This window comes from Watersipora subatra, chromosome 2 (assembly GCF_963576615.1).
Source record: "Watersipora subatra chromosome 2, tzWatSuba1.1, whole genome shotgun sequence".
Taxonomy (NCBI): domain Eukaryota; kingdom Metazoa; phylum Bryozoa; class Gymnolaemata; order Cheilostomatida; family Watersiporidae; genus Watersipora; species Watersipora subatra.
The window spans coordinates 1,262,067-1,286,980 of NC_088709.1; the positions used below are offsets into that span (position 1 = coordinate 1,262,067).

General features: G+C 38.3%; 1 protein-coding gene across 1 annotated transcript in view; it reads left to right on the forward strand.

Moving 5' to 3' along the window:
* Positions 1 to 1,111: 1,111 nt before the first annotated feature.
* LOC137387156 (uncharacterized) overlaps positions 1,112 to 24,914 on the forward strand; it is a 39,502-nt gene continuing 15,699 nt past the window's right edge. The window contains exons 1-8 of the mRNA XM_068073477.1: positions 1,112 to 1,272; positions 7,590 to 7,809; positions 8,590 to 8,901; positions 8,950 to 9,204; positions 12,285 to 12,467; positions 16,109 to 16,285; positions 16,811 to 16,978; positions 17,900 to 18,098. Of these exons, the coding sequence (XP_067929578.1) occupies positions 1,112 to 1,272; positions 7,590 to 7,809; positions 8,590 to 8,901; positions 8,950 to 9,204; positions 12,285 to 12,467; positions 16,109 to 16,285; positions 16,811 to 16,978; positions 17,900 to 18,098 (1,675 nt within the window). The remainder of the gene's footprint in view (positions 1,273 to 7,589; positions 7,810 to 8,589; positions 8,902 to 8,949; positions 9,205 to 12,284; positions 12,468 to 16,108; positions 16,286 to 16,810; positions 16,979 to 17,899; positions 18,099 to 24,914) is intronic.

Below are 24,914 nucleotides of genomic sequence, written 5' to 3' on the forward strand. Positions count from 1 at the left end.
ATTGAGATTGTATATATGTAGCCATGGATATTAAGCAGCTGCCTTTCTGTACTAGGTTTTGTAGGATGGATTTTTGACTCGTGGCATGGTACTCTAGGTTTGGAAAGCTTTGTCAGGCGCTAGTATATTGCATATACATGTAATATTGATAGATAACAGTTCAGGTAAGTATCTGTTAAGGTCAGCAATGCTAGAAAGATTAGAAAGTATATTTATGTCAGGAATGACAAAGCTAACTTGGTCGGTCCTTGCGGGAATCAAATACTGCTCACTGGTGCTCTCTTCAAGTCAGAAAAGATGGTGTCAACGCATCCATGGGAGAACACCAGTGCAGTATTAATTGTAATTAGAGCCTCGTATCGCTCTGCAACATGAGAGATCATTGTGCTGTAAATACAGGCTCAACTCTATTTGATGTCTGGCTATTTGTTACTGCTGGGAGCCTGAGGCATACCTAGCATTTGAGTCCCACACAAAGTTTTACACCAAGTCAGGATTAGTGAGCTAGCACCACTTCTAGCACTTGAATAATATTAATAATATTATGATGTTCAAGTCAAAATCTGGTGGGTGCATGCACTACTAGGTTAAAAGCTCGCAGCATGGGAATTTCATGGAAAATTGAAAATTCATTAGCGAGATGCAAAAAATCTTTACAAGATAGACAAACAAGAAATAGAACAAGTCATGAAAAGCCAGAGGAATAGAGTTGCAGGGAGTGACTGTGTACTGTTTCTCTTTTATAAAAGTTAGATTATGTAAAACTATATGTACCATCTCACTCATACATTCAGACTCAGGCAGCTTCATTAAACATCTCTGGATTGAGTCTGATTATTATGTAACTCGCAGAATTATGAATAACGTAAATCTCTTCTCAAAAGCTCTTGACCTGCTTTCAATTTCTCTCTTTCATTTTAGTTATGTATGGAGTTGATTGACAAGGAAGGTGGTGTTACAAGCCGCAGTGTATTAGCTGTCTTGCCCATTCAGCAGATTGTTGAATACTGTGCAACTGACCTGTTCTATTTTTAGAGTCACTATTACAGGCAAATGTAGAAAATCTGAGTGACCAACCGACATAAAACTGATCAGCAACAGACGATCCATCATGGTTCATCCTAACATCAAAACAGCCGATGCCATCCCTTTCTCGCTGACGAAGGAGGCTCATGTGGCAGCCATGAAGGCCGAGTTAGACTTTTTGCAAGAAGTTGAGAAGTACCCTCTTTTAGCAACTCCAGGGCCAGTGCTGAGCAACGCTATTAGACGGTGAGTAGAAGAGCTGTTTTTTATTCAAGAATCTGTTAATGTAGTCCTTCTTTCTATATAAACTATCAAACATGCCAGATAATAGTTGTGTTTTTATTTCAACAAGATCATACCAAGTATGCAGTCAATATGTTGGCTATCCCAACTGACTAATTTACATGTTATCAGATGCCTATCTTTGTATTCAGATATCTGAGTATCAGTTAAAATAGGAGTCAAGTCTGTGGGAGGGAGTTTATCAAATTGAGGTCACTGGAGTGGATAAGTCGAGCATCATTAGGCAATCAGAGCAGTCGCATCACACAGCAAGTATAGGGGTCGCTTTGCTTTGGACTGATTTCTGCTTCAATAAATTACTGTCTATGACAAAAAGTTGATAGAGAAAAGGTCAATATATTGGAAAATCGATAAAAAATACTTCCATTGACCTACATTGTGACTGCAGAGGAATAAAAAATATTAAATGCATGGGTTTTGAAAAATACATTCTGTCAGGAATGTGCCGCTCCTAGAAGGAGGTGGACCCTGACAGATCGACTCAAGCATGCCAAAAACTGCCATAACTACCGCCGAATATCTCAGACACATGGGTCTGAATCAGCTGTTGTTGCGATCGACCTTGACACAGCGTTTATGTGGGCACTACAAGTGTTACTTCATATTTCATTGATGCACAAAATGAGACATCAAGGAAAAGATTAATAGGTTTGATCTTGTTCGGTGTTATGGACCAACTGTTAAACAATGTAGCATTACACATCACAAAGGTCGATCCTTCAGACATTGGATCAAGTTTTGCAAGTTGTGTTGAAAGAACCCTCAGTGTTAGTGACTTCGTCTAGAATTTCAATGCTTGTGCAAAAAGATTTTGCATCGCTTGCATTTTATTAGCGAATTTTGTTAGCTGGGAAGATCCATTTTTATATTTAAAAAATGCAGTTGAAAACGTAATTGGCCAACACAAATGTTATCAAGAGACAGCAACTTTTGTCAGTTCTTTGTGTCAAGGTTTAACAGCATTTCCTCTGCTCACCTGTACACCAGGTCAGCTCATTGGTTGGTCGTTATCTGTGCCTGAGAGCATGTTCCATTTGGTTGGCCGGTATCTGTGCCTGAGAGCATGTTCCATTTGGCACGGAATCAATTTACTCAAAAGTAGTGTCAGCTACTAAAGGGTATCTACGATTTCCTTCTTTCTAAATCCAAGGTAAAACCGCACTATATTTAATGCTTTTTGTCTACATATTACTTGTGGCAGGCTGATAGAAGCTAAACTCATGCATGCGTGATATCTGGTCGTGACTGCCTGGTCCTTAAAGCCTGTTTTTCAAATATGCCGTAAGCACCGGTCACAAGATCGCACGGCTATCGGCGGTAGAATAGGAACCTACATGCAGAGTACTGCCGGTAGTTGCCAGCAGTCAACGCAAGAGTTCGGCGGTGTTCAACTTTCACAAGGAACTGCAGGCAAAACATTCTCGAAATTCACTTTACAGGTGAAGGTCAGCACTGTCGAAGCGGAACGACGAGCGGCCATTTTTATGTGATAATCAGTGGCGCAGTTTTATGTGAACATAAGCCGTCGAGCCTAGCCCCGCAAGTGTTTTATTGCGCAAAATAACTGCCGGGGGTCTCGCAACTGATATGGGAACCATGGTTTCGAAGTGCTCACAATTCAATAATGTATCAAGGGAGGCAGTATTCAGTCTATCAGCCTTGTAATTAGGTCATAGTCATTGTTATGTTTCTGCACAGAAGCAATTAAATAGAGTATTAAATTAGAGAAATGGTTTATTGCACACTCCAGAGACAACTGATTTGATAACAGAAAACCCAAGTATTTATATGTTTGGTCATAGAAAAGCTTTGTAAAAAGCTACAAGCATTATTAATAGCTATAATGAGACAGTACTATATAATATTAGCTTGTATAAAGCTTTAGCTAAAAAGCATAATGTTTGTTGGCAAAGTACCAATAATACTTGGCACTTGCATGACACCTCCTCACTAAGCTAAAGGTTCTTTCTGGTTCTCTTAGACCTTCGGGGTTTGTCTCTGCTATACTCATCTCCATCAGGTAGACGAGGGTTGCGTGGTCTTCTTCTAGACGGAGGTTGCTCTGTTACAGCTGTAGGGGCTGGTAGTTGCAGTTTTGTCTCCTCTGTTATATCAGGTTTATCTCCAGGGTCTTGATCTTCTTCTGTTGAGTATCTTGGTCTGAGTTGTTCAACATGTCTTCTCCAAGTAGGTCCCTTTGGTACCACTTTGACATTGAGACTACGAGTTCCATATATCTTAGTAACAATGGCTGGAACCCATCTAGGTTGTCTGTTGCGTCTAGGTCCATGATACAAGGCATAGCATGGTGCTCCAAGATTGTAGCTGTGTATCTTGCTAACTGTCTTTTCTGCCGATCGGTTGACTTCTCTGGATTGATGAAACTGTGCTATGTGTGCGGGTGATGGCAATAGGGTGTCAATCTTGCATCTCATCTGTCTTCCATTCAGCAGCTGACTGGGAGAGTATCCTGTAGGAAGTGGTGTCCTTCTATAGTGCATCAGGAACTGTTGTAGTGCAGATTTAGGTGAGAGTGACGATTTCTTCATGGCTTGTTTGAAGGATTGTACTAGTCTTTCAGCTGCGCCATTTGTAGCTGGATGGTAGGGTGCTCCAGTGAGGTGAACAATGCTTCTCTTGACACCACTGCTGAAACTCTCCTGAGGTGAAGCTGGTAGCATTGTCAGTGACTATGGTGTGAGGGTATCCAAAGTGTGCGAATATCTCCTCTAAGATGTCTGTGGTAGCTCTGGTAGAAGTAGATGACGTCCTGTGTATGCATGGATACTTTGAGTAGGCATCTATCATCACTAGCCATTGGCTGCCCATGAAGTTCACTGCATGATCTAAGTGAAGACGACTCCATGGCTTCTCAGGTAGCATCCAGGGATGTATAGGATACTTCTTTAGAGCAAATATGATTGAGAGAGCTTCTTTTTGTATTTGTCCATATTTCCTCTGTGTGCTGGTCAGTGTTTTTGAAACATTGGCTATTGGTCTCTCACTTCCATCAGGATAACGATGAAATAGTACAGCTCCCAGTCCAGTTTCTGAAGCATCACATGAGATTCCAATGTCAAGATCTGGGTTGAAGTGTGCTAAGACACTATCAGTTGATAGCATATCTTTCAGTTTGTTGAAGCTCTTTTCTTGTTCAGTGCCCCACTTCCAGGTCTCTCCTTTGCGTGTCAGTTTGTGCAATGGTCCTGTGAGTTGTGACAGATTGGGTATGAACTTGCTGTAGAATTGTGTAGCTCCTAAGAAAGATCTTAGCTGAGTTAAGTCTGTTGGGACTGGCATCTGTTGTACTGCATCTGCCTTCTTTCCTTTAGTGATTCCCTTTGAAGTGAGTTTGTGTCCCAGATACTCTACTGTAGGTTGAGCAAAACAGCACTTGTCTTTTCTACATCTGAGCCCTCTTTCTTCTAATCTTTGAAGAAGTCGACGTAAGTTTTGTAGATGGCTCTCTGCATTGGCTCCACTCACTAGTATATCATCTAGGTATACTGCTACTCCTGGGAGGTCTTGTGTCAGTTGCTCCATGATTTCTTGAAAATACCCTGGTGCTGAGCTTATGCCAAAGGGCAACCTCTTCTGTAGTAGTACTCCTCGGTGTGTTGATAGTGCTAGTCGTCGTTGACTTTCTGGTGCCAACAATATTTGATTGTAGGCATCTGCTAAATCAATCTTTGTGTAGCAATAGCCTCCACCTAGTTTTCTGATTAGATCTTCTGGTAGTGGGATAGGTTTCCTATGTGTTTCTAGCTGATTATTGATAGTCTTGGAGTAGTCTCCACATACTCTGATCTTCCCTGCAGCTTGGCGTACAGGTACAACTGGTGTTCCATACTGGTTGAATTGAGTTGGTTCCCATATGCCTTTAGCTACACCTGCTTCGTATGCTTGGTTGAGCTCTTCTGTCAAGGCAATAGGAACTGGTCTGGGTCGGCAGAGACTGGCTTTGTTGAAGGTTTGAAGTTTATCTCTAGTTCAAGGTTCTTGAGACATCCTAGCTCGTCTTTGAATATTTCTGGAAATTCTTTGCACATCTCCTTACTCTTGATTTGTAACCTCCCATCTGGCTGGTTCTCTGTGATTGTTGATACAAGGTTCTGTTGTAGCTTGTCATCAATAGAGATGCCTAGTTGCTGTACAGCAGTTCTTCCTAGTAGGTTGAGATCTTGTACAGCACTAATCACAAATGGTAGTCTGACTTCTTTCTGTGCATCCAATTGGGCAGTTAGCTCACATCTGCCAAGCGTCTCTATGAGATGTCCTGAGGCTGATTTGTAGTTAACTGTAGTAGGTTTTAGGTTTGGCTTTCCTAGCTTCTCCCATATTGATTTACAGATGAAGTTGTCACATGCTCCAGTGTCCAGTTCAAGTGTGAAGTTGTCTCCCTCCAGTTTGATGTTTTCAGCAAGTTTCACCATCTTGGTTGATGTGCATTCTATCATCTTTACTGGTTTTTCTGCTGCAGATGATTTCTTTTTCTTGCATGCTCTTTCTATGTGACCTTGTTTAGAACAAAGTTGCAGGTGGCTGCTTTGAATCTGCAGTCATCCGCTGTATGGTTAGTTCGGTCACATCTGTAGCATAGCTTTCCTTCCTTCTGCTTGTCAGGTGTAGAGTTGTTTTTCTGGATTGGTTTGTATCTTGATTTCTGTTGAGCAACCTTGTTGACTTTAGACGAGTTTCCATAAACTGTCTCTTTGGCAACTTTAGCTGCTTCTTCTGTTTCCTGTGCTACCTGTATAGCTTTATTGAAGTTGAGTTCATTGTCCTTGACCTTGAAGAGAGATTTGAGAACTGCTTCATTGTTTACAGAGCAGATAAATCTTGTTCTGAGAGCCTCATCTAATGGATCTGTAATGTCTATGAAGGCACATGTAGTTGCATCTTGACGAATTCTGGCAGCTAACTCTTGAATAGTTTCTCCAGGTTTCCTCTGCATGTCACTCCAATACTTGTAATGCTCTCTAACAATGAAGCGCTTAGGGTCATACTGGTCTTTGAGAAATTCCAGTATTTCATCCATGTTGAGGTCGTTGATCTGCTTGGGTGTTGAAAGCTGAGCTGCCATATTACTAAGCTGCTTGTAGAGTGTACGCTGTTGGTTGGTGAGAAAAGTGCCAGCAATCTTGTCTTGATGAATAGAATTTGCTGCAATGAATGTGTTGAATCTGTCTATGTAATCTGTTAGTAGCTCTGCTGTTGGGTCAAAACCTGGGAAGGCTGGAACAGCGGTTGCAGCTGTTTCTTGTTTCCGTTGTAGGTTTTGTAGTAGTAGCTCCATCAGTTTCTTATTCTCCTCCATTCTTTCATCTTGCTGACGTCTGTATTCCTCTTGTTGCTGCTTGAACTCCTCATGCTGCTGTTGTCTATGCTCTTCTTGCTGCTTTCTCTGCTCCTCTTGCTGCTGTCTCTGGTCCTCCTGCTGCTTCTGCATTAGCTTGATCTGCTCCTCTTGCTGCTGTCTCTGGTCCTCCTGCTGCTTCTGCATTAGCTTGATCAGGTCTGCTACTTCTGCCATTGTAGTGGTGCAATTTTGAACAGTTACTCTTGTAATAAACTAGAACTCTTTGTATCGATTTTATCAATGATAAAATCTGAACAAAACTCTTTGTAACTGTTCAAAAGAGAAATCCTTGTTGCCAATTAGCTTCTGTTATGTTTCTGCACAGAAGCAATTAAATAGAGTATTAAATTAGAGAAATGGTTTATTGCACACTCCAGAGACAACTGATTTGATAACAGAAAACCCAAGTATTTATATGTTTGGTCATAGAAAAGCTTTGTAAAAAGCTACAAGCATTATTAATAGCTATAATGAGACAGTACTATATAATATTAGCTTGTATAAAGCTTTAGCTAAAAAGCATAATGTTTGTTGGCAAAGTACCAATAATACTTGGCACTTGCATGACAGTCATATCTCAAGTCCCTATGGCCCAAGTAAACATATAAATGGGACAACTGTTGAGGAACAAAAAAGATGCTTTAGACATACCTAACATGCTAAAAGACCTAGGTATATGCATAGTACTCATAGACATAGGTATATACATAGTACTCATAGACATAGGTATATACATAGTACTCATAGACATAGGTATATGCATAGTACTCATAGACATAGGTATATACATAGTACTCATAGACATAGGTATATGCATAGTACTCATAGACATAGGTATATACATAGTATTCAAAGCAAACGAAGCACATTTCTAACAAAACCGCCTTTATTTCATCCTTAGATATGAGACCCTTTTCCTACCAGCCGTAGCTGGAGCCAAGCCAAGTGCACCGGTATGCGGGGTGCCTTTGGACATTCACTGGGTTTGGCATTGCCACATGCTGTCACCTTTTGCCTATCGTTCAGATTGCACCAAGCTCGTTGATTATATACCTGATTACTCGCCATTGAACTCCTCACCTGTTGATGCCCATCAGATTTGGTCTACTCATGTCGATAAGGTTAGTTAGTGTTTCTGGTTTAGCTATTCTTTACCTGCCAGATGATGCAGGTGCTCTTGTGTGAGGGTATACTGGTAAGCGAGTAAGATACATTTATACAGTAGACACTCCTACAACGTAAATAATTCATTCCGAGACCATTCAAATTATAAGGATTTTATGTTACATGAAGCATAAAATCCTTATAAATAGTTCAATCTGTTCCAAGATCTTCCTAAACTCACTCCTTCCCCCTTGAAATAGGAAAACACTAAACTGAACTTTTAATTTAGTGGTAACCGTAGTATTGGTTTGTATCAATAACTTTTCTTCTTTTTCTTATGACTTACACTTGATTTAGGGTCATTATTAGGCTAATTTTGTCGATTTATATCAATTTTTTCTAGACAGCAAATATATGGTGAAAATAAAAAAATGAAAATTTTGTACATGTATATGCTTAAAATAGAGTAATACAATAATATGTATTTACTATCGTAAGAACGGTGACTTTAAAATATACATGTAAGATTGATTTCAATCAGACTCCAAATCGTGAAATTCCGATTGGTTGACTAACCAATCGGAATTTCACGCTGATCAACCGCCGTTGACTACTTCTGAATACTTGTGCAGTTACTTATATTCTCTTTGATTTATGAACACACCTGACAATTTATCATGGCGCATTAAACTGCTAGAGTACTAGTACATTTATATATAAGAGATATACCTCTATACATCGTTTGCTCTCTCGAGTGCGGCCCGAAAAAAACGGCATTTTATGATACTACTTGTTAGACTACTTATGAGACTACTTATGAGACTACTGGTGAGACTACTTGTGAGACTACTTATAAGACTACTTATGAGACTACTTATGAGACTACTTATGAGACTACTTATGAGACTACTTGTGAGACTACTTGGGAGACTACTTGGGAGACTACTTATGAGACTACTTATGAGACTACTTGTGAGACTACTTATGAGACTACTTGTGAGACTACTTATGAGAATACTTATGAGACTACTTATGAGACTACTTATGAGACTACTTATGAGACTACTTGTGAGACTACTTGTAAGACTACTTATGAGACTACTTATGAGGCTACTTATGAGACTATTTGTGAGACTACTTATGATACTACTTGTTAGACTACTTACGAGACTACTTATGAGACTATTTGTGAGACTACTTGTGAGACTACTTATGAGACTATTTGTGAGACTACTTATGAGACTACTTGTGAGACTACTTGTGAGACTACTTATGAGACTACTTATAGGACTACTTATGAGACTCCTTGTGAGACTACTTATGAGACTACTTGTGAGACTACTTATAGGACTACTTATGAGACTACTTATGAGATTACTTATGAGACTACTTATGAGAATACTTATGAGACTGTACTTATGAGACTACTTATGAGACTACTTATGAAACTGTACTTATGAGACTACTTATGAGACTACTTATGAGACTACTTATGAGACTACTTATGAGACTACTTATGAGACTACTTATGAGACTACTTATGAGACTACTTGTGAGACTACTTATGAGACTACTTATGAGACTACTTATGAGATCTGTTGTTCAAATCGAATTTGAGAACTTGCACCGATTTGACACTTTATTTTATATGGAAGTTCCTACGCAATACAAAGCAAAGACTTTACATAACATTTTTTACTTCAAGCAGAATTTATATTGTAGGAGGTTTAGTAGAGGAGGCTGATATGTACATATATCAGCCTCCTCTACTAGATATATCAACCTCCTCTACTAGATATAACAACGTCCTCTACTCGATATATCAACCTCTTCTACTAGACATATCAACTTCCTCTACTAGATATATCAAGCACGATTTACTGCATGTTCTTATTCTTCATAAAATATTTCACATTGTCCAATTTTCATTTTACCACTTCCTAATAAATTTGTTAATTGCTCAAACGATTTTCAAACCATCATTGCGGCTATTTGAAAACAAAAGAACATACTTTCCAGTGGTTTGGGAAGAACTACATGTAGGCCTATGATTATTGGAAAAACATAAGCAAAAGGCACCTTGACACAATTACTGCGTAAGGGTAGCTAGCCTTATCTTTACTTATTAGGAAACAGCCACCAGCTGGTTGGCCTGACCACGTAGGCCGCTTTGTAAATGTCTCAAATGACATAGGTAAGCAGATAATGACATAGGTAAGCAGGTAATGACATAGGTAAGCAGATAATGACATAGGTAAGCAGATAATGACATAGGTAAGCAGGTAATGACATAGGTAAGCAGATAATGACATAGGTAAGCAGGTAAACTAACATTCACCGCCTGCTGGTAGCCAGCAGTAATTTTTTCTCAGGCAATCAGTGGTTGTTATCAAGCTTGAGCGATTCATAGTGTTTGAGGATTCCCTGGAGTTTATTACAGAGATAAGTATTATATCTCCACTTCACAAATTTATCTTTATTGTTGTTCCCTTCTATCTGATGAAACCTTACTCTGTTGTATCAAAACTGTTATTCAAACAGGCAAGGGATATTTTAGGCTTCCCATGTTTTTACCAAATATTCACTGATGCCATCATCAATAGAATTATGTAACGAACGCCTTTCCAAGTTTTGGATTACCCTAGGACACTTGCATTCGCGTCATCTAACTTTTGCGTTTTTGCGGAGTCATCTTCTTGCAGAAATTTCATGAGTGAAACTAAACTATCATAATGAACGAGCGAAAACGTGAAATTAAATAGCTTTGTTCATTGATATCCACAATAAAATTGTCATATAGAGAGACCTAGACGTCATTGATAGTCCAAGAAACAAATGGCAGCAAGCGATCAAATTGAATTATCGATCTCGCCCACACATTTCTACCTGCGGTTTACAACTACGAACTAGTCCCAAATTGATAAATTTTTCTTACTAGCGAACTGGACCTGAGGAATCTAATCTGTTTGTTCCACTTCATTTATTTTCAAATCACTATATTTTCACACTCATCAGAGCCTCGAAATTAAGTTGCAGCGAAATTTTTACTCTGTATGCTACTCACGAAACTAGTTACTAGCCAAATAAAAGTGTACTAGGGTAATCTACATAACGTGTTTGCCCCATGAGACTGCCTATGAAACGAGAATATGCCTCACGTCGCACGGCCTCTAACCTCCACAAGATCTCTAATCTCATCTGTGTGTTATACGAAATACTCTGCTGCAGTTTTCACCAGGGATCTCATTTACCTTGTGTTAAACCTCTGGTACAGTTGTACTAACATCTAGTAGAGTTGTACTGAACCTCTAGTACAGTTGAACTGAACCACTAGTACAGTTTAACTGAACCACTAGCACAGTTGTACTTACCCACTAGTACAGTTGTACTGAGCTCGTAGTACAGTTGTATTAATCTCTAGTGCAGTTGTACTGAACCTCTAGTACAGTGGCAATGAACCTCTAGTACAGTTGTACTGAACCTCTAGTACAGTTGTACTGAACCTCTAGTACAGTTGTACTGAACCCCTAGTACAGTTGCAATGAACCTCTAGTACAGTTGTAGTGAACCACTAGTACAGTTGTACTGAACCTCTAGTACAGTTGTACTGAACCTCTAGTACAGTTGCAATAAACCTCTAGTACAGTTGTACTGAACCTCTAGTACAGTTGCAATGAACCTCTAGTACAGTTGTACTGAACCCCTAGTACAGTTGCAATGAACCTCTAGTACAGTTGTACTGAGCCTCTAGTACAGTTGTACTGAACCCTTAGTACAGTTGTACTGAACCTCTAGTACAGTTGTACTGAACCTCTAGTACAGTTGTACTGAACCTCTAGTACAGTTGTACTGAACCTCTAGTACAGTTGTACTGAACCTCTAGTACAGTTGCAATGAACCTCTAGTACAGTTGTACTGAACCCTTAGTACAGTTGTACTGAACCTCTAGTACAGTTGTACTGAACCTCTAGTACAGTTGTACCGAACCTCTAGTATAGTTGTACTGAACCTCTAGTACAGTTGTAGTGAACCTCTAGTACAGTTGTACTGAACCCTTAGTACAGTTGTACTGAACCTCTAGTACAGTTGTACTGAACCCTTAGTACATTTGTACTGAACCTCTAGTACAGTTGCACTGAACCTCTAGTACAGTTGTACTGAACCTCTAGTACAGTTGCAATGAACCTCTAGTATAGTTGTACTGAACCCTTAGTACAGTTGTACTGAACCTCTAGTACAGCTGTACTGAACCCTTAGTACAGTTGTACTGAACCTCTAGTACAGTTGTACTGAACCTCTAGTACAGTTGTACTGAACGTTTAGTACAGTTGTACTGAACCCTTAGTACAGTTGTACTGAACCTCTAGTACAGTTGCACTGAACGTTTAGTACAGTTGTACTGAACCTCTAGTACAGTTGTACTGAACCACTAGTACCAATTATTAGTAGAGGAACAGCCTTGATCATAATAAGACGTTTGCTTATTCTATAGAATGAAAGCTTCACCATAGTTCTTACATCAGAAGAGCAAGCTGTTCAGGGAGCGGGTTACAGCCCTCAGTGCTCATATGACCTGGTTGAAGCAGCCGTCAGGCAGAGTGCATTTTACTATAATGTCAGCCTCCCTCACTATAGGGATTTCTACTTCCTTGGTAATGCCATTCTTCGCTACAAGGTATTTCTACTCGTTGTTCTCTTCTTTCTTAAGTCTTTACTCTTCTACTAAATAAGGCTCTAGATATTTAGTAGTCATCTTAGGAAACACTAGATAGTCTCTTCAACGTTCATCTAATTATCGCTCTGTAGCCTGTGGTTCAAGTTGGAAATGTTCCAGTTCGGAGTCACTTGCAGTTACTCATTTAACCATCTTCTTAGATGATGCTGCAGTTGAAGACCTTTTACCCTGATGCCTTCCTCGTACCCTGCTATGACACGGACCTCGCTTGGCATACGCACCAGCTTCACCCTCATCTCTACAAGCAAGACACAGTTGCATATCTTGGCAAGGTATTGCCTATTCCTTAGAGATGAATTTGTACAAAACGTCAATAGATTTTGTAAGATAGTATCTGTATTTTTTATTATTTGAATTGTTTTTATATTTGACATGATCTGATTGCCAGAATGTTCCAAGATTAAACTAGATATAATTTGATTGCGATTAAAACTTTTCGATCGACTGACATTGCAATTCTGATATCTATAGTTGCAGACAGATTGACATGACAGAATATATGTATAATGCTGCAACTTGAACACAATAGCGAGTATCAACTGTCGCAATGATAGCAACTAGATACCAGTACTTTTTCATAAAGTCTACTAAACTTTTGTGCAAGCTCATATTTAAAATCACATCTGCTACAGTCTGGTGCGTACTCACTAGTTTGTCATGATGCTAGCAGTAGTCTGCTACAGTCTGGTGCAAACTCACTAGTTTGTCATGATGCTAGCAGTAGTCTGCTACAGTCTGGTGCGTACTCACTAGTTTGTCATGATGCTAGCAGGAGTCTGCTGTATTCTGGTACATACTAGTTTGTCATGATGTTAACAGTAGTCTGCTGTATTCTGGTACATACTAGTTTGTCATGATGCTAGCAGTAGTCTGCTGTATTCTGGTACATACTAGTTTCCCATGATGTTAACAGTAGTCTGCTATATTCTGGTACATACTAGTTTGCCATGATGCTAGCAGTAGTCTGCTGTATTCTGGTACATACTAGTTTGTCATGATGCTAGCAGGAGTCTGCTGTATTCTGGTACGCACTAGTTTGTCATGATGTTAGCAGTAGTCTGCTGCAGTCTGGTGCAAACTCACTAGTTTGTCATGATGCTAGCAGTAGTCTGCTGCAGTCTGGTGCAAACTCACTAGTTTGTCATGATGCTAGCAGTAGTCTGCTGCAGTCTGGTGCAAACTCACTAGTTTGTCATGATGCTAGCAGTAGTCTGCTGTATTCTGGTACATACTAGTTTGTCATGATGCTAGCAGGAGTCTGCTGTATTCTGGTACACACTAGTTTGTCATGATGTTAGCAGTAGTCTGCTATATTCTGGTACATACTAGTTTGCCATGATGCTAGCAGTAGTCTGCTGTATTCTGGTACATACTAGTTTGTCATGATGCTAGCAGGAGTCTGCTGTATTCTGGTACACACTAGTTTGTCATGATGTTAGCAGGAGTCTGCTGTATTCTGGTACATACTAGTTTGCCATGATGTTAACAGTAGTCTGCTGTATTCTGGTACATACTAGTTTGCCATGACGCTAGCAGGAGTCTGCTGCAGTCTGGTACATACTAGTTTCCCATGATGTTAACAGTAGTCTGCAGTATTCTGGTACATACTAGTTTGTCATGATGTTAGCAGGAGTCTGCTGTATTCTGGTACATACTAGTTTGTCATGATGCTAGCAGGAGTCTGCTGCAGTCTGGTACATACTAGTTTGTCATGATGCTAGCAGTAGTCTGCTGTATTCTGGTACATACTAGTTTGTCATGATGTTAGCAGTAGTCTGCTGTATTCTGGTACATACTAGTTTGTCATGATGCTAGCAGGAGTCTGCTGCAGTCTGGTACATACTAGTTTCCCATGATGTTAACAGTAGTCTGCAGTATTCTGGTACATACTAGTTTGTCATGATGCTAGCAGGAGTCTGCTGCAGTCTGGTACATACTAGTTTGCCATGACGCTAGCAGGAGTCTGCAGTATTCTGGTACATACTAGTTTGTCATGATGTTAGCAGTAGTCTGCAGTATTCTGGTACATACTAGTTTGTCATGATGCTAGCAGGAGTCTGCAGTATTCTGGTACATACTAGTTTGTCATGATGCTAGCAGGAGTCTGCTGCAGTCTGGTACATACTAGTTTGCCATGACGCTAGCAGGAGTCTGCAGTATTCTGGTACATACTAGTTTGTCATGATGTTAGCAGTAGTCTGTTGTATTCTGGTCAAACCTTCAAGCTTTTTGCTTCACCTTTAACAAAGTTTATTGAGTGAGACAAAACATAAAATATGATTCCTACTGAAATTGCTATATATTTTCATTTTCCTTGGTATCTTCTCTTATGTGGGGATGATTTAAGGCTTAATCATGTGCAATTTAGGAGAGATGCACAATGCTGGGTTGCATATGTTTATTTAAGTAATATACATCCTGTTATAAGTTATTAGTTTGTTTAACATTGGTCAAAATATGTTATTACATTTACAATGTTAGAGAGTTATTCATAAAGCTATTCATGAAGGAAGTTGATGTGGTATTGCAAATAAAAGTTAAAGTGACTCAAGCTATGATCTCTACATCAGTTGGGAGATGTTAGCTTTTAAAAGCAGGAGTTGTCATCTTTCAGCTCTTTCTGATGTCATTCGCTGCCAATGCTGTTAAACATTTTTTTGGTGCGGATAATTTTCTCTGTTCTGCATAGTAAATGCTCCAGCGGTGCAGTAATGGCGACAAAAACATTAATTTCTATCAAGCTCACTTCGAGAATTCTAAAGCTGATTTAGTGTGGCAATCATCTTTGCATCACCTTTTGCAAAAACTAACACATAATCAAAGGATATCAAGGGCTTGTTACAACAGGGGTTGTTGAGTGACTCAAATTTCGACATTTTTATGTTTTAAACTGCAATCACAAAACATCCACGTCCTTGTTTTATTGTTTTATTGTCGTTCTGTATAATTATATATACATGTATATATATATAATTATCATCTCATTATCTGTGTGTAAGTTTTCATAACTTATCAATTTAATTTCGGTCATATGAAGCCTTTAATTCTTTTATACAAAAAGTGCTGATGAAGTTTTACATAAATATAACCTGTAGTATAAAGAGTACAGACTGTTTGTTGATGTATTACCGGGTATATGCTACTAGTTAATATAACACTTACTAGTAGTTAATATAATACTTATTAGTAGTTAATATAATATTTGCTAGTAGTTAATATAATATTTACTAGTAGTTAATATAACACTTACTTGTAGTTAATATAATACTTACTAGTAGTTAATATAATACTTACTAGTAGTTAATATAACACTTACTAGTAGTTAGTATAATACTTACCAGTAGTTAGTATAATATTTACTAGTAGTTAATATAATACTTACTAGTAGTTAGTATAATACTTACTAGCAGCTGTTACAATATCTATGAACAGTTAATGTCATAACTACTCAGTTTTAATGTAATACGGGTTTCAAATAAAATACGCACATGAGAGATACATACACACATAAAAGTTATATGCGGACATAAGGTTAAATGCTTACATACAACTCATTGAAGCTGTCATTTGAATCATTGTAGATGTTCAACCACGATGATAACATGACAGACAGAAGTGCCGATTCGTATCTTTCTCAATCCGAGGCGGCTACAAAGAAAATGTGGCAGGATACTTACGAAGTGCCGATGACGTTCAATGGTGCTATGTATAGAGGCGTTTCTCCAGTTGGCAAGTTGAAAGAGTTGACAATTGAGCAGGTGTGAATATAGTTATATATTTCTGTGTAATTAGGTACATAATTAAAGCACATAATTAAGGTACATAACCTGTTTCAGGATCTGCAGCATCGTGTAGTTGTTTTTCAGGAGTGTTCTGGGGTTGTATTATGATGCAGTGTTTTACAATAGTGTTACATAGTATCATTATGATGGAATGTTTCAGAGAGTGTTATACATTTGTGCTATGAGGCAGTGTTATATAGTAGTGTTACACAATAGTATTATAGAGTAGCATTATACTGTATTGTTATAATGTAGTGTTTTAGATTAGCGTTACACAAGTGTTGAAGAGTAGTGTTGTACAGTAGTGTTATGGCGCAGTATTATATAGTAGCGTTATACAGCTGTGGTGTTAGAGAGTAGTATTGTAGAGTAGTGTTACGCAATAGTGTTATCATGCAGTGTTTCAGAGTAGTGCTTTACATCAGATATTGCATATATTCTTGCCGCATTTACGTACAGTATATTTTGTAAATCATGTGTCTCAGCCTTTTGCTGTTGTAGAGCCAGATGGCAGCAGACCAACACTTTCAACTAAAACTCACAGATATTGAAGCTATTAACAAACACTCAGAGAAGATGAAGATGATGATTAGTTTAGGCAGAAAGACTCTGGTTCAGAGGAAGGATAAGAGAGGACGGGGAAACACTTTTACATTCGGACAGTATCAGGTCCGTTAATGTATATATATAATTGGTTATAGTGTATAAAGTGTATATATAACTGGTTATAGTGTATACAGTGTATATATAACTGGTTATAGTGTATACAGTGTATATATAATTGGTTATAGGGTATACAGTGTATATACAACTGGTTATAGTGTATCCAGTGTATACATTTTATTATTAATTGGGTATAGTGTATACAGTGTATATATAACTGATTATAGTGTATACAGTGTATACATTTCATTATTAACTGAGTATAGTGTATACATTTCATGATTAACTGGTTATAGTGTATACAGTGTATACTTTTTATTATTAACTGGGTATAGTGTATACAGTGTATATATAACTGGTTATAGTGTATACAGTGTATATATAATTGGTTATAGGGTATACAGTGTATATACAACTGGTTATAGTGTATCCAGTGTATACATTTTATTATTAACTGGGTATAGTGTATACAGTGTATATATAACTGATTATAGTGTATACAGTGTATACATTTCATTATTAACTGAGTATAGTGTATACATTTCATGATTAACTGGTTATAGTGTATACAGTGTATATATAACTGGTTATAGTGTATACAGTGTATCTATAATTGGTTATAGTGTATACAGTGTATATATAACTGGTTATAGTGTATACAGTGTGTATATATAACTGTTTATAGTGTATACAGTGTAAGCATCTCATTATTAACTTGTCTACAAAGTATTACGGAATATCTGCAGTTTCAAGTATAGGCCCGTGTTATATTGTAGAGTATTTGAAGATAGCTTTACAAAGTATTGAAAATATAGGTATATAGGATAGTTTTGAGTATTGACCCCTAATCTGGGGTAGAATATAAGTTGCGTTTTGGATTGTATTTACACGTATTTGTTTCGCAGAGTTATGTTTTTCACTCTGCAGAGCAAAATCAGTCTGTTTGATGACTATGGCAAGACGTTAACTTTGAGTTTTGCTCAGAAGGAAGAAGGCTGTTGCATGTCGTCAGATGACATTGGTTACATATCGATCGACTTTAAGGACTACCTGGTGAGGAATCGATCAACTAAACAAGATATCCTTATTTCAAAAGCTTTACGAGACAGCAGCATCACGGTTAAAGGTCAGTTTTCAAATTTGTTCTCTGACTTTAAACCTCGAAACGGGAATTTAAACTTTATCAATTGTGAAGTGTCAGCACATCATAGTTTGGTCTTCTTGATGACAAAATGTAAAAGATGTGTTCAATGATTTGGTACTTGTTTACTGTACAGCTAACTGAAGTTACAGGTTTTCAGCTTGTTAAATGAATGGAAAAACAGCAAACTCGGCTTATACACACTGTATACCCGTTACTAAAAACGACCTTTGAAGTTTGGGGTGCAGCCTATATATCATAAGGATTATACACGAGAATTTATGGTACATATAGTATCTATATATTAATATAATACATAATAAATAATTTCATAGTATATATAACTTCATCCGCGATATATATTATACTATGTGAGTGCCGGCGTTGATCAGGTAATAAAAAGCTTTTGTACAGAAAATTTGCTTTTATTCAACATTTATATGCAACATTTTCCATTTTAATTTTTAAAAGGTGTTTGTTTATTTTTTTGTGTATTTTTGAGTATCGCCAATGCATAATTCAAATATTTAAAGTCTCGTAAAGCTTAAACAGATTGTTAAAAACTATTTCTTATGCTACACACTCGCTCAAGATTCAAAACAGCTTATAAACAGTGACAGGTAATGTAGTGGTTAAGTTTCTTAACGTAATGAATTTGAGTAACTTAAGCTAGTAACTTAAGCTAGTCTAAATCTGTATATATATATATTTCTCAAAGTTTGTCTTTCGGTATGTCCAGCTATAGCTATTATTAGAATAGTTGTAGCTAGACAATGCTGACCCAACGTAATGGCGTACATACCGTCATTAGAAGCCTAACATATAGCAAGCTTACGGAAATTTTCATTGGCAATGTGTCAGGCTACTTGGCAATGGCCAGCCACTTGCTGGACAGCTGCTTGCCAGCAGGTGTCAGGCAACTCTCATACTTCTCATTGTTTATAAGTTGATTTTTAATACCATTTTCCATTGGCAATGTGCCAGGGTAATAGTAAGTGGTAGGCAGCTATCATCACTTCTCATTGTTTATAAGCTGATTTTTAATACTTGGGCAATGCCGGGAGGCACAGCTATTCTATATATATATATATATATATATATATATATATATATATGTATGTATAAATTTCATTGTTTGTCTGTCTGTTTGGATATCTGTCTGTTCGGCAATAATTATTAAAATCTTTGAATTAAAAGATCTCATTCTCCTGGATTTGAACTCACGATTATTGCAACCGCAGGTTTAAAATTCCAATTAAAATACCAGACTACGATGGATTTACAATTCAATGCTCTTACTATATACTGTATACACCCTTTTCTCAATTTCACATGCTAATTATTAATTACACGTATTAATTACACATATTAATTAGCGTATTAATTAGACGTATTAATTTAGTCTCTATAAACTCTATGAAACTTGATACTTGTCCATCCGTGCCGTGCTAGGTCTAATTTGTTTTCCGCAAAACGATATCGACAATAATTTCTCTCGAAATTTTAAATTTGGCGATTATATCTCAGTTAAGGATCATCCATCATGGTAAAAACGGGTTCGCAAAGAAGATAAGTGATAGCATTTTAGTTAAAAGTTTACTAAAATGTATGATAAAACTTCCTTCAAGTATGTATTTAGTGAGCTAAATTCATAGATGTTTAAGGTAAATTCAGCGTTTATGTTACACGTCTGTTTTGAAGGTAACAACTCTGCACATAGTACATTGTAATGTTAAATTTACAAAACGCACCTAAGTTATTGTAGATAACTATAGCTACTAAGGTTAACATATTGTTTTGCTACTATTTTTAATGTTGATGATATTTACCAGGCAGTGATTGCATTAGATAATTAATATGGGTTTCTATACCACTCTATACGTCTATACAATATTTTCGCCTTATGATGCTAACACTGAAATGGATTAAAATCATGTAATCGTATGCCAAAAAATTTTTTATTGTAATCATAGCAAATCAGACTATATTTAGCCATTACTCGCTAATTATTTTACATTTAAACACTTACAGCTTTATTTTTCCTTTTAATTTATTTCAACAAAATACTTATTTCATGATATGAAATTTAAAAGTTGCATTTGTTTAAAAACCCTTACAGTTGTTTTCTGTTTTCTCTTACTTCATTCGAACTTAGAATGGGAAATGCTGTAAATGTTAAATAAAAATTAAAAAATTTTCAAAAACTTTATTACCTGGGCAACACCGGGCATTCACCTAGTATATATATATAATAAAGTGTTTGTCATTCATAGTTTTAATTTATATATTTTGTTTTTTTATATTTGGGCGGCATGTTTGAGCTGGCTGACACCTTTTTTTGTCATTTCCATTTCACCTAGGAGGTATAAAAATGATGCATTGCCATTTTTGCAGGATGGTGGGTGCCCCAGTAGGTATATCAACCAATAGATGGTGGGTTCCCCAGTAGGTATATCAACCAATAGATGGTGGGTTCCCCAGTAGGTATATCAACCAATAGATGGTGGGTTCCCCAGTAGGTATATCAATCAATAGATGGTGGGTTCCCCAGTAGGTATATCAACCAATAGATGGTGGGTTCCCCAGTAGGTGTATCAACCAATAGATGGTGGGTTCCCCAGTAGGTATATCAACCAATAGATGGTGGGTTCCCCAGTAGGTATATCAATCAATAGATGGTGGGTTCCCCAGTAGGTATATCAACCAATAGATGGTGGGTTCCCCAGTAGGTATATCAACCAATAGATGGTGGGTTCCCCAGTAGGTATATCAACCAATAGATGGTGGGTTCCCCAGTAGGTATATCAACCAATAGATGGTGGGTTCCCCAGTAGGTGTATCAACCAATAGATGGTGGGTTCCCCAGTAGGTATATCAACCAATAAATTGTGGGTTCCCCAGTAAGTATATCAACCAATAGATGGTGGGTTCCCCAGTAGGTATATCAACCAATAGGTGGTGGGTTCCCCAGTAGGTATATCAACCAATAGATGGTGGGTTCCCCAGTAGGTATATCAACCAATAGATGGTGGGTTCCCCAGTAGGTATATCAACCAATAGATGGTGGGTTCCCCAGTAGGTATATCAACCAATAGATGGTGGGTTCCCCAGTAGGTATATCGACCAATAGATGGTGGGCTCCCCAGTAGGTATATCAACCAATAGATGGTGGGTTCCCCAGTAGGTATATCAACCAATAGGTGGTGGGTTTCCCAGTAGGTATATCAACCAATAGATGGTGGGTTCCCCAGTAGGTATATCAACCAATAGGTGGTGGGTTCCCCAGTAGGTATATCAACCAATAGATGGTGGGTTCCCCAGTAGGTATATCAACCAATAGATGGTGGGTTCCCCAGTAGGTATATCGACCAATAGATGGTGGGTTCTCCAGTAGGTATATCAACCAATAGATGGTGGGTTTCCCAGTAGGTATATAAACCAATAGGTGGTGGGTTCCCCAGTAGGTATATCAACCAATAGATGGTGGGTTCCCCAGTAGGTATATCAACCAATAGGTGGTGGGCTCCCCAGTAGGTATATCAACCAATAGATGGTGGGTTCCCCAGTAGGTATATCAACCAATAGATGGTGGGTTCCCCAGTAGGTATATCAACCAATAGATGGTGGGTTCCCCAGTAGGTATATCAACCAATAGATGGTGGGTTCCCCAGTAGGTGTATCGACCAATAGATGGTGGGTTCTCCAGTAGGTATATCGACCAATAGATGGTGGGTTCCCCAGTAGGTATATCGACCAATAGATGGTGGGTTCCCCAGTAGGTATATCAACCAATAGATGGTGGGTTCCCCAGTAGGTATATCAACCAATAGGATGGTGGGTTCCTCAGTAGGTATATCAACCAGTAGATGGTGGGTTCCCCAGTAGGTATATCAACCAATAGGATGGTGGGTTCCCCAGTAGGTATATCAACCAATAGATGGTGGGTTCCCCAGTAGGTATATCAACCAATAGATGGTGGGTTCCCCAGTAGGTATATCAACCAATAGATGGTGGGTTCCCCAGTAGGTATATCAACCAATAGATGGTGGGTTCAACAGTAGGTATATCAACCAATAGATGGTGGGTTTCCCAGTAGGTATATCAACCAATAGATGGTGGGTTCCCCAGTAGGTATATCAACCAATAGGATGGTGGGTTCCTCAGTAGGTATATCAACCAATAGATAGTGGGTTCCCCAGTAGGTATATCAACCAATAGATGGTGGGTTCCCCAGTAGGTATATCGACCAATAGATGGTGGGTTCCCCAGTAGGTATATCAACCAATAGATGGTGGGTTCCCCCGTAGGTATATCAACCAATAGATGGTGGGTTCTCCAGTAGGTATATCAACCAATAGATGGTGGGTTCCCCAGTAGGTATATCAACCAATAGATGGTGGGTTCCCCAGTAGGTATATCAACCAATAGGTGGTGGGTTCCCCAGTAGGTATATCAACCAATAGATGGTGGGTTTCCCAGTAGGTATATCAACCAATAGATGGTGGGTTCCCTAGTAGGTATATCGACCAATAGATGGTGGGTTCTCCAGTAGGTATATCAACCAATAGATGGTGGGTTCCCCAGTAGGTATATCAACCAATAGGTGGTGGGTTCCCCAGTAGGTATATCAACCAATAGATGGTGGGTTCCCCAGTAGGTATATCAACCAATAGGTGTAGGGTTCCCCAGTAGGTATATCAACCAATAGATGGTGGGTTCCCCAGTAGGTATATCAACCAATAGATGGTGGGTTCCCCAGTAGGTATATCAACCAATAGATGGTGGGTTCCTCAGTAGGTATATCAACCAATAGATGGTGGGTTCCCCAGTAGGTGTATTAACCAATAGATGGTGGGTTCCCCAGTAGGTATATCGACCAATAGATGGTGCGTTCCCCAGTAGGTATATCGACCAATAGATGGTGGGTTCCCCAGTAGGTGTATCAACCAATAGATGGTGGGTTCCCCAGTAGGTATATCAACCAATAGGATGGTGGGCTCCTCAGTAGGTATATCAACCAGTAGATGGTGGGTTCCCCAGTAGGTATATCAACCAATAGGATTGTGGGTTCCCCAGTAGGTATATCAACCAATAGATGGTGGGTTTCCCAGTAGGTATATCAACCAATAGATGGTGGGTTCCCCAGTAGGTATATCAACCAATAGATGGTGGGTTCCCCAGTAGGTATATCAACCAATAGATGGTGGGTTCCCCAGTAGGTATATCAACCAATAGATGGTGGGTTCCCCAGTAGGTATATCAACCAATAGATGGTGGGTTCCCCAGTAGGTATATCAACCAATAGGATGGTGGGTTCCTCAGTAGGTATATCAACCAATAGATGGTGGGTTCCCCAGTAGGTATATCAACCAATAGGATGGTGGGTTCCCCAGTAGGTATATCGACCAATAGATTGTGGGTTCCCCAGTAGGTATATCAACCAATAGATGGTGGGTTCCCCAGTAGGTATATCAACCAATAGATGGTGGGTTCCCCAGTAGGTATATCAACCAATAGATGGTGGGTTCCCCAGTAGGTATATCAACCAATAGATGGTGGGTTCCCCAGTAGGTATATCAACCAATAGATGGTGGGTTCCCCAGTAGGTATATCAACCAATAGATGGTGGGTTCCCCAGTAGGTATATCAACCAATAGATGGTGGGTTCCTCAGTAGGTATCTCAACCAATGGGTAATATCTAAATAATTTGATTGTACACGAAGTTCATTAAATGAAAAGGAAACTGTAAATCCTCTAAAACTGCATATCATGAGAAAATTAGTTTGTGTTCAAATAAATTTAGAGGGAAAATGAAATAACAGTAAAGGTGTTAAATGTGAAATAGTTAGCAAGTAACGGCTAGATAAAGTCTGTTCTACTAAGATAATTACATTGCAAAATGATTTGCTATTGATGCAGCTAATACGAGCTGAGAAAACAAAATAAAAATCATAAATATGTTGAATTATTCGCAACAGTAAGTACATAGAAGTGTGTGTGTAAAAGGGTTACTGATGCAGCAAAAAGTATCCTTCAAAACTTTTGAATAGAATAGTAATGGTACCTCTTGATATTGGTACGAACGTAAAGATGAGATGACGGATACAACACTGAAGCGCTGAGTGTAAACAATATTCTTTTGTCTGACACAGCGGAGAGATTGTAGACGCCATTCCTACTTGAGATAAGGCAACACGCAACTGGCCATGTAAAAGGTTTTTATCATTATTAGTGATTGACCTTAGCATTTGGTAAATTGGAAATTTGAATGAATGGAAGTCGGAACCGGAAATTGAAAGTGTGAAAATTGAAATGGCACATTTGAAAATGACAAATAGAAAAATAGGTAATGAATATAATGCTTTCTAAAGAAGCAAACGCAAAAGGTATTATTAATTAATTCTAAAAAATCTATGCTTAGCTCGTAATCTGCAATTGCAACAAGTATAGATAAGTTAATTAAAAATGATAAGGATGGAAACGTGGTTAGATAAAAGTGGTTAGAGTTTTGTAGTTAGTGTTGAACGTTTTGAGTTCAAATCCTGTGCAAAGGGAGTTTTTCATTTCTAAAACTTAATCGCTATAACTGGACACACGGACAGATGACATAATATAGACAAACACTTAGGTTTATATAGATTATGTAGATTACATATCTTGTATATATATCTTTGTTTTGTTTATTTGTTTAAAAAGAATCCAATTAAATTGATTGTATAACTAGAAATTAGAAATTCCAGTTGAATTTTTTACCTTGCTAACGTTAGGCAGGTCATCTTGTTAACGCTATACGTGATTGA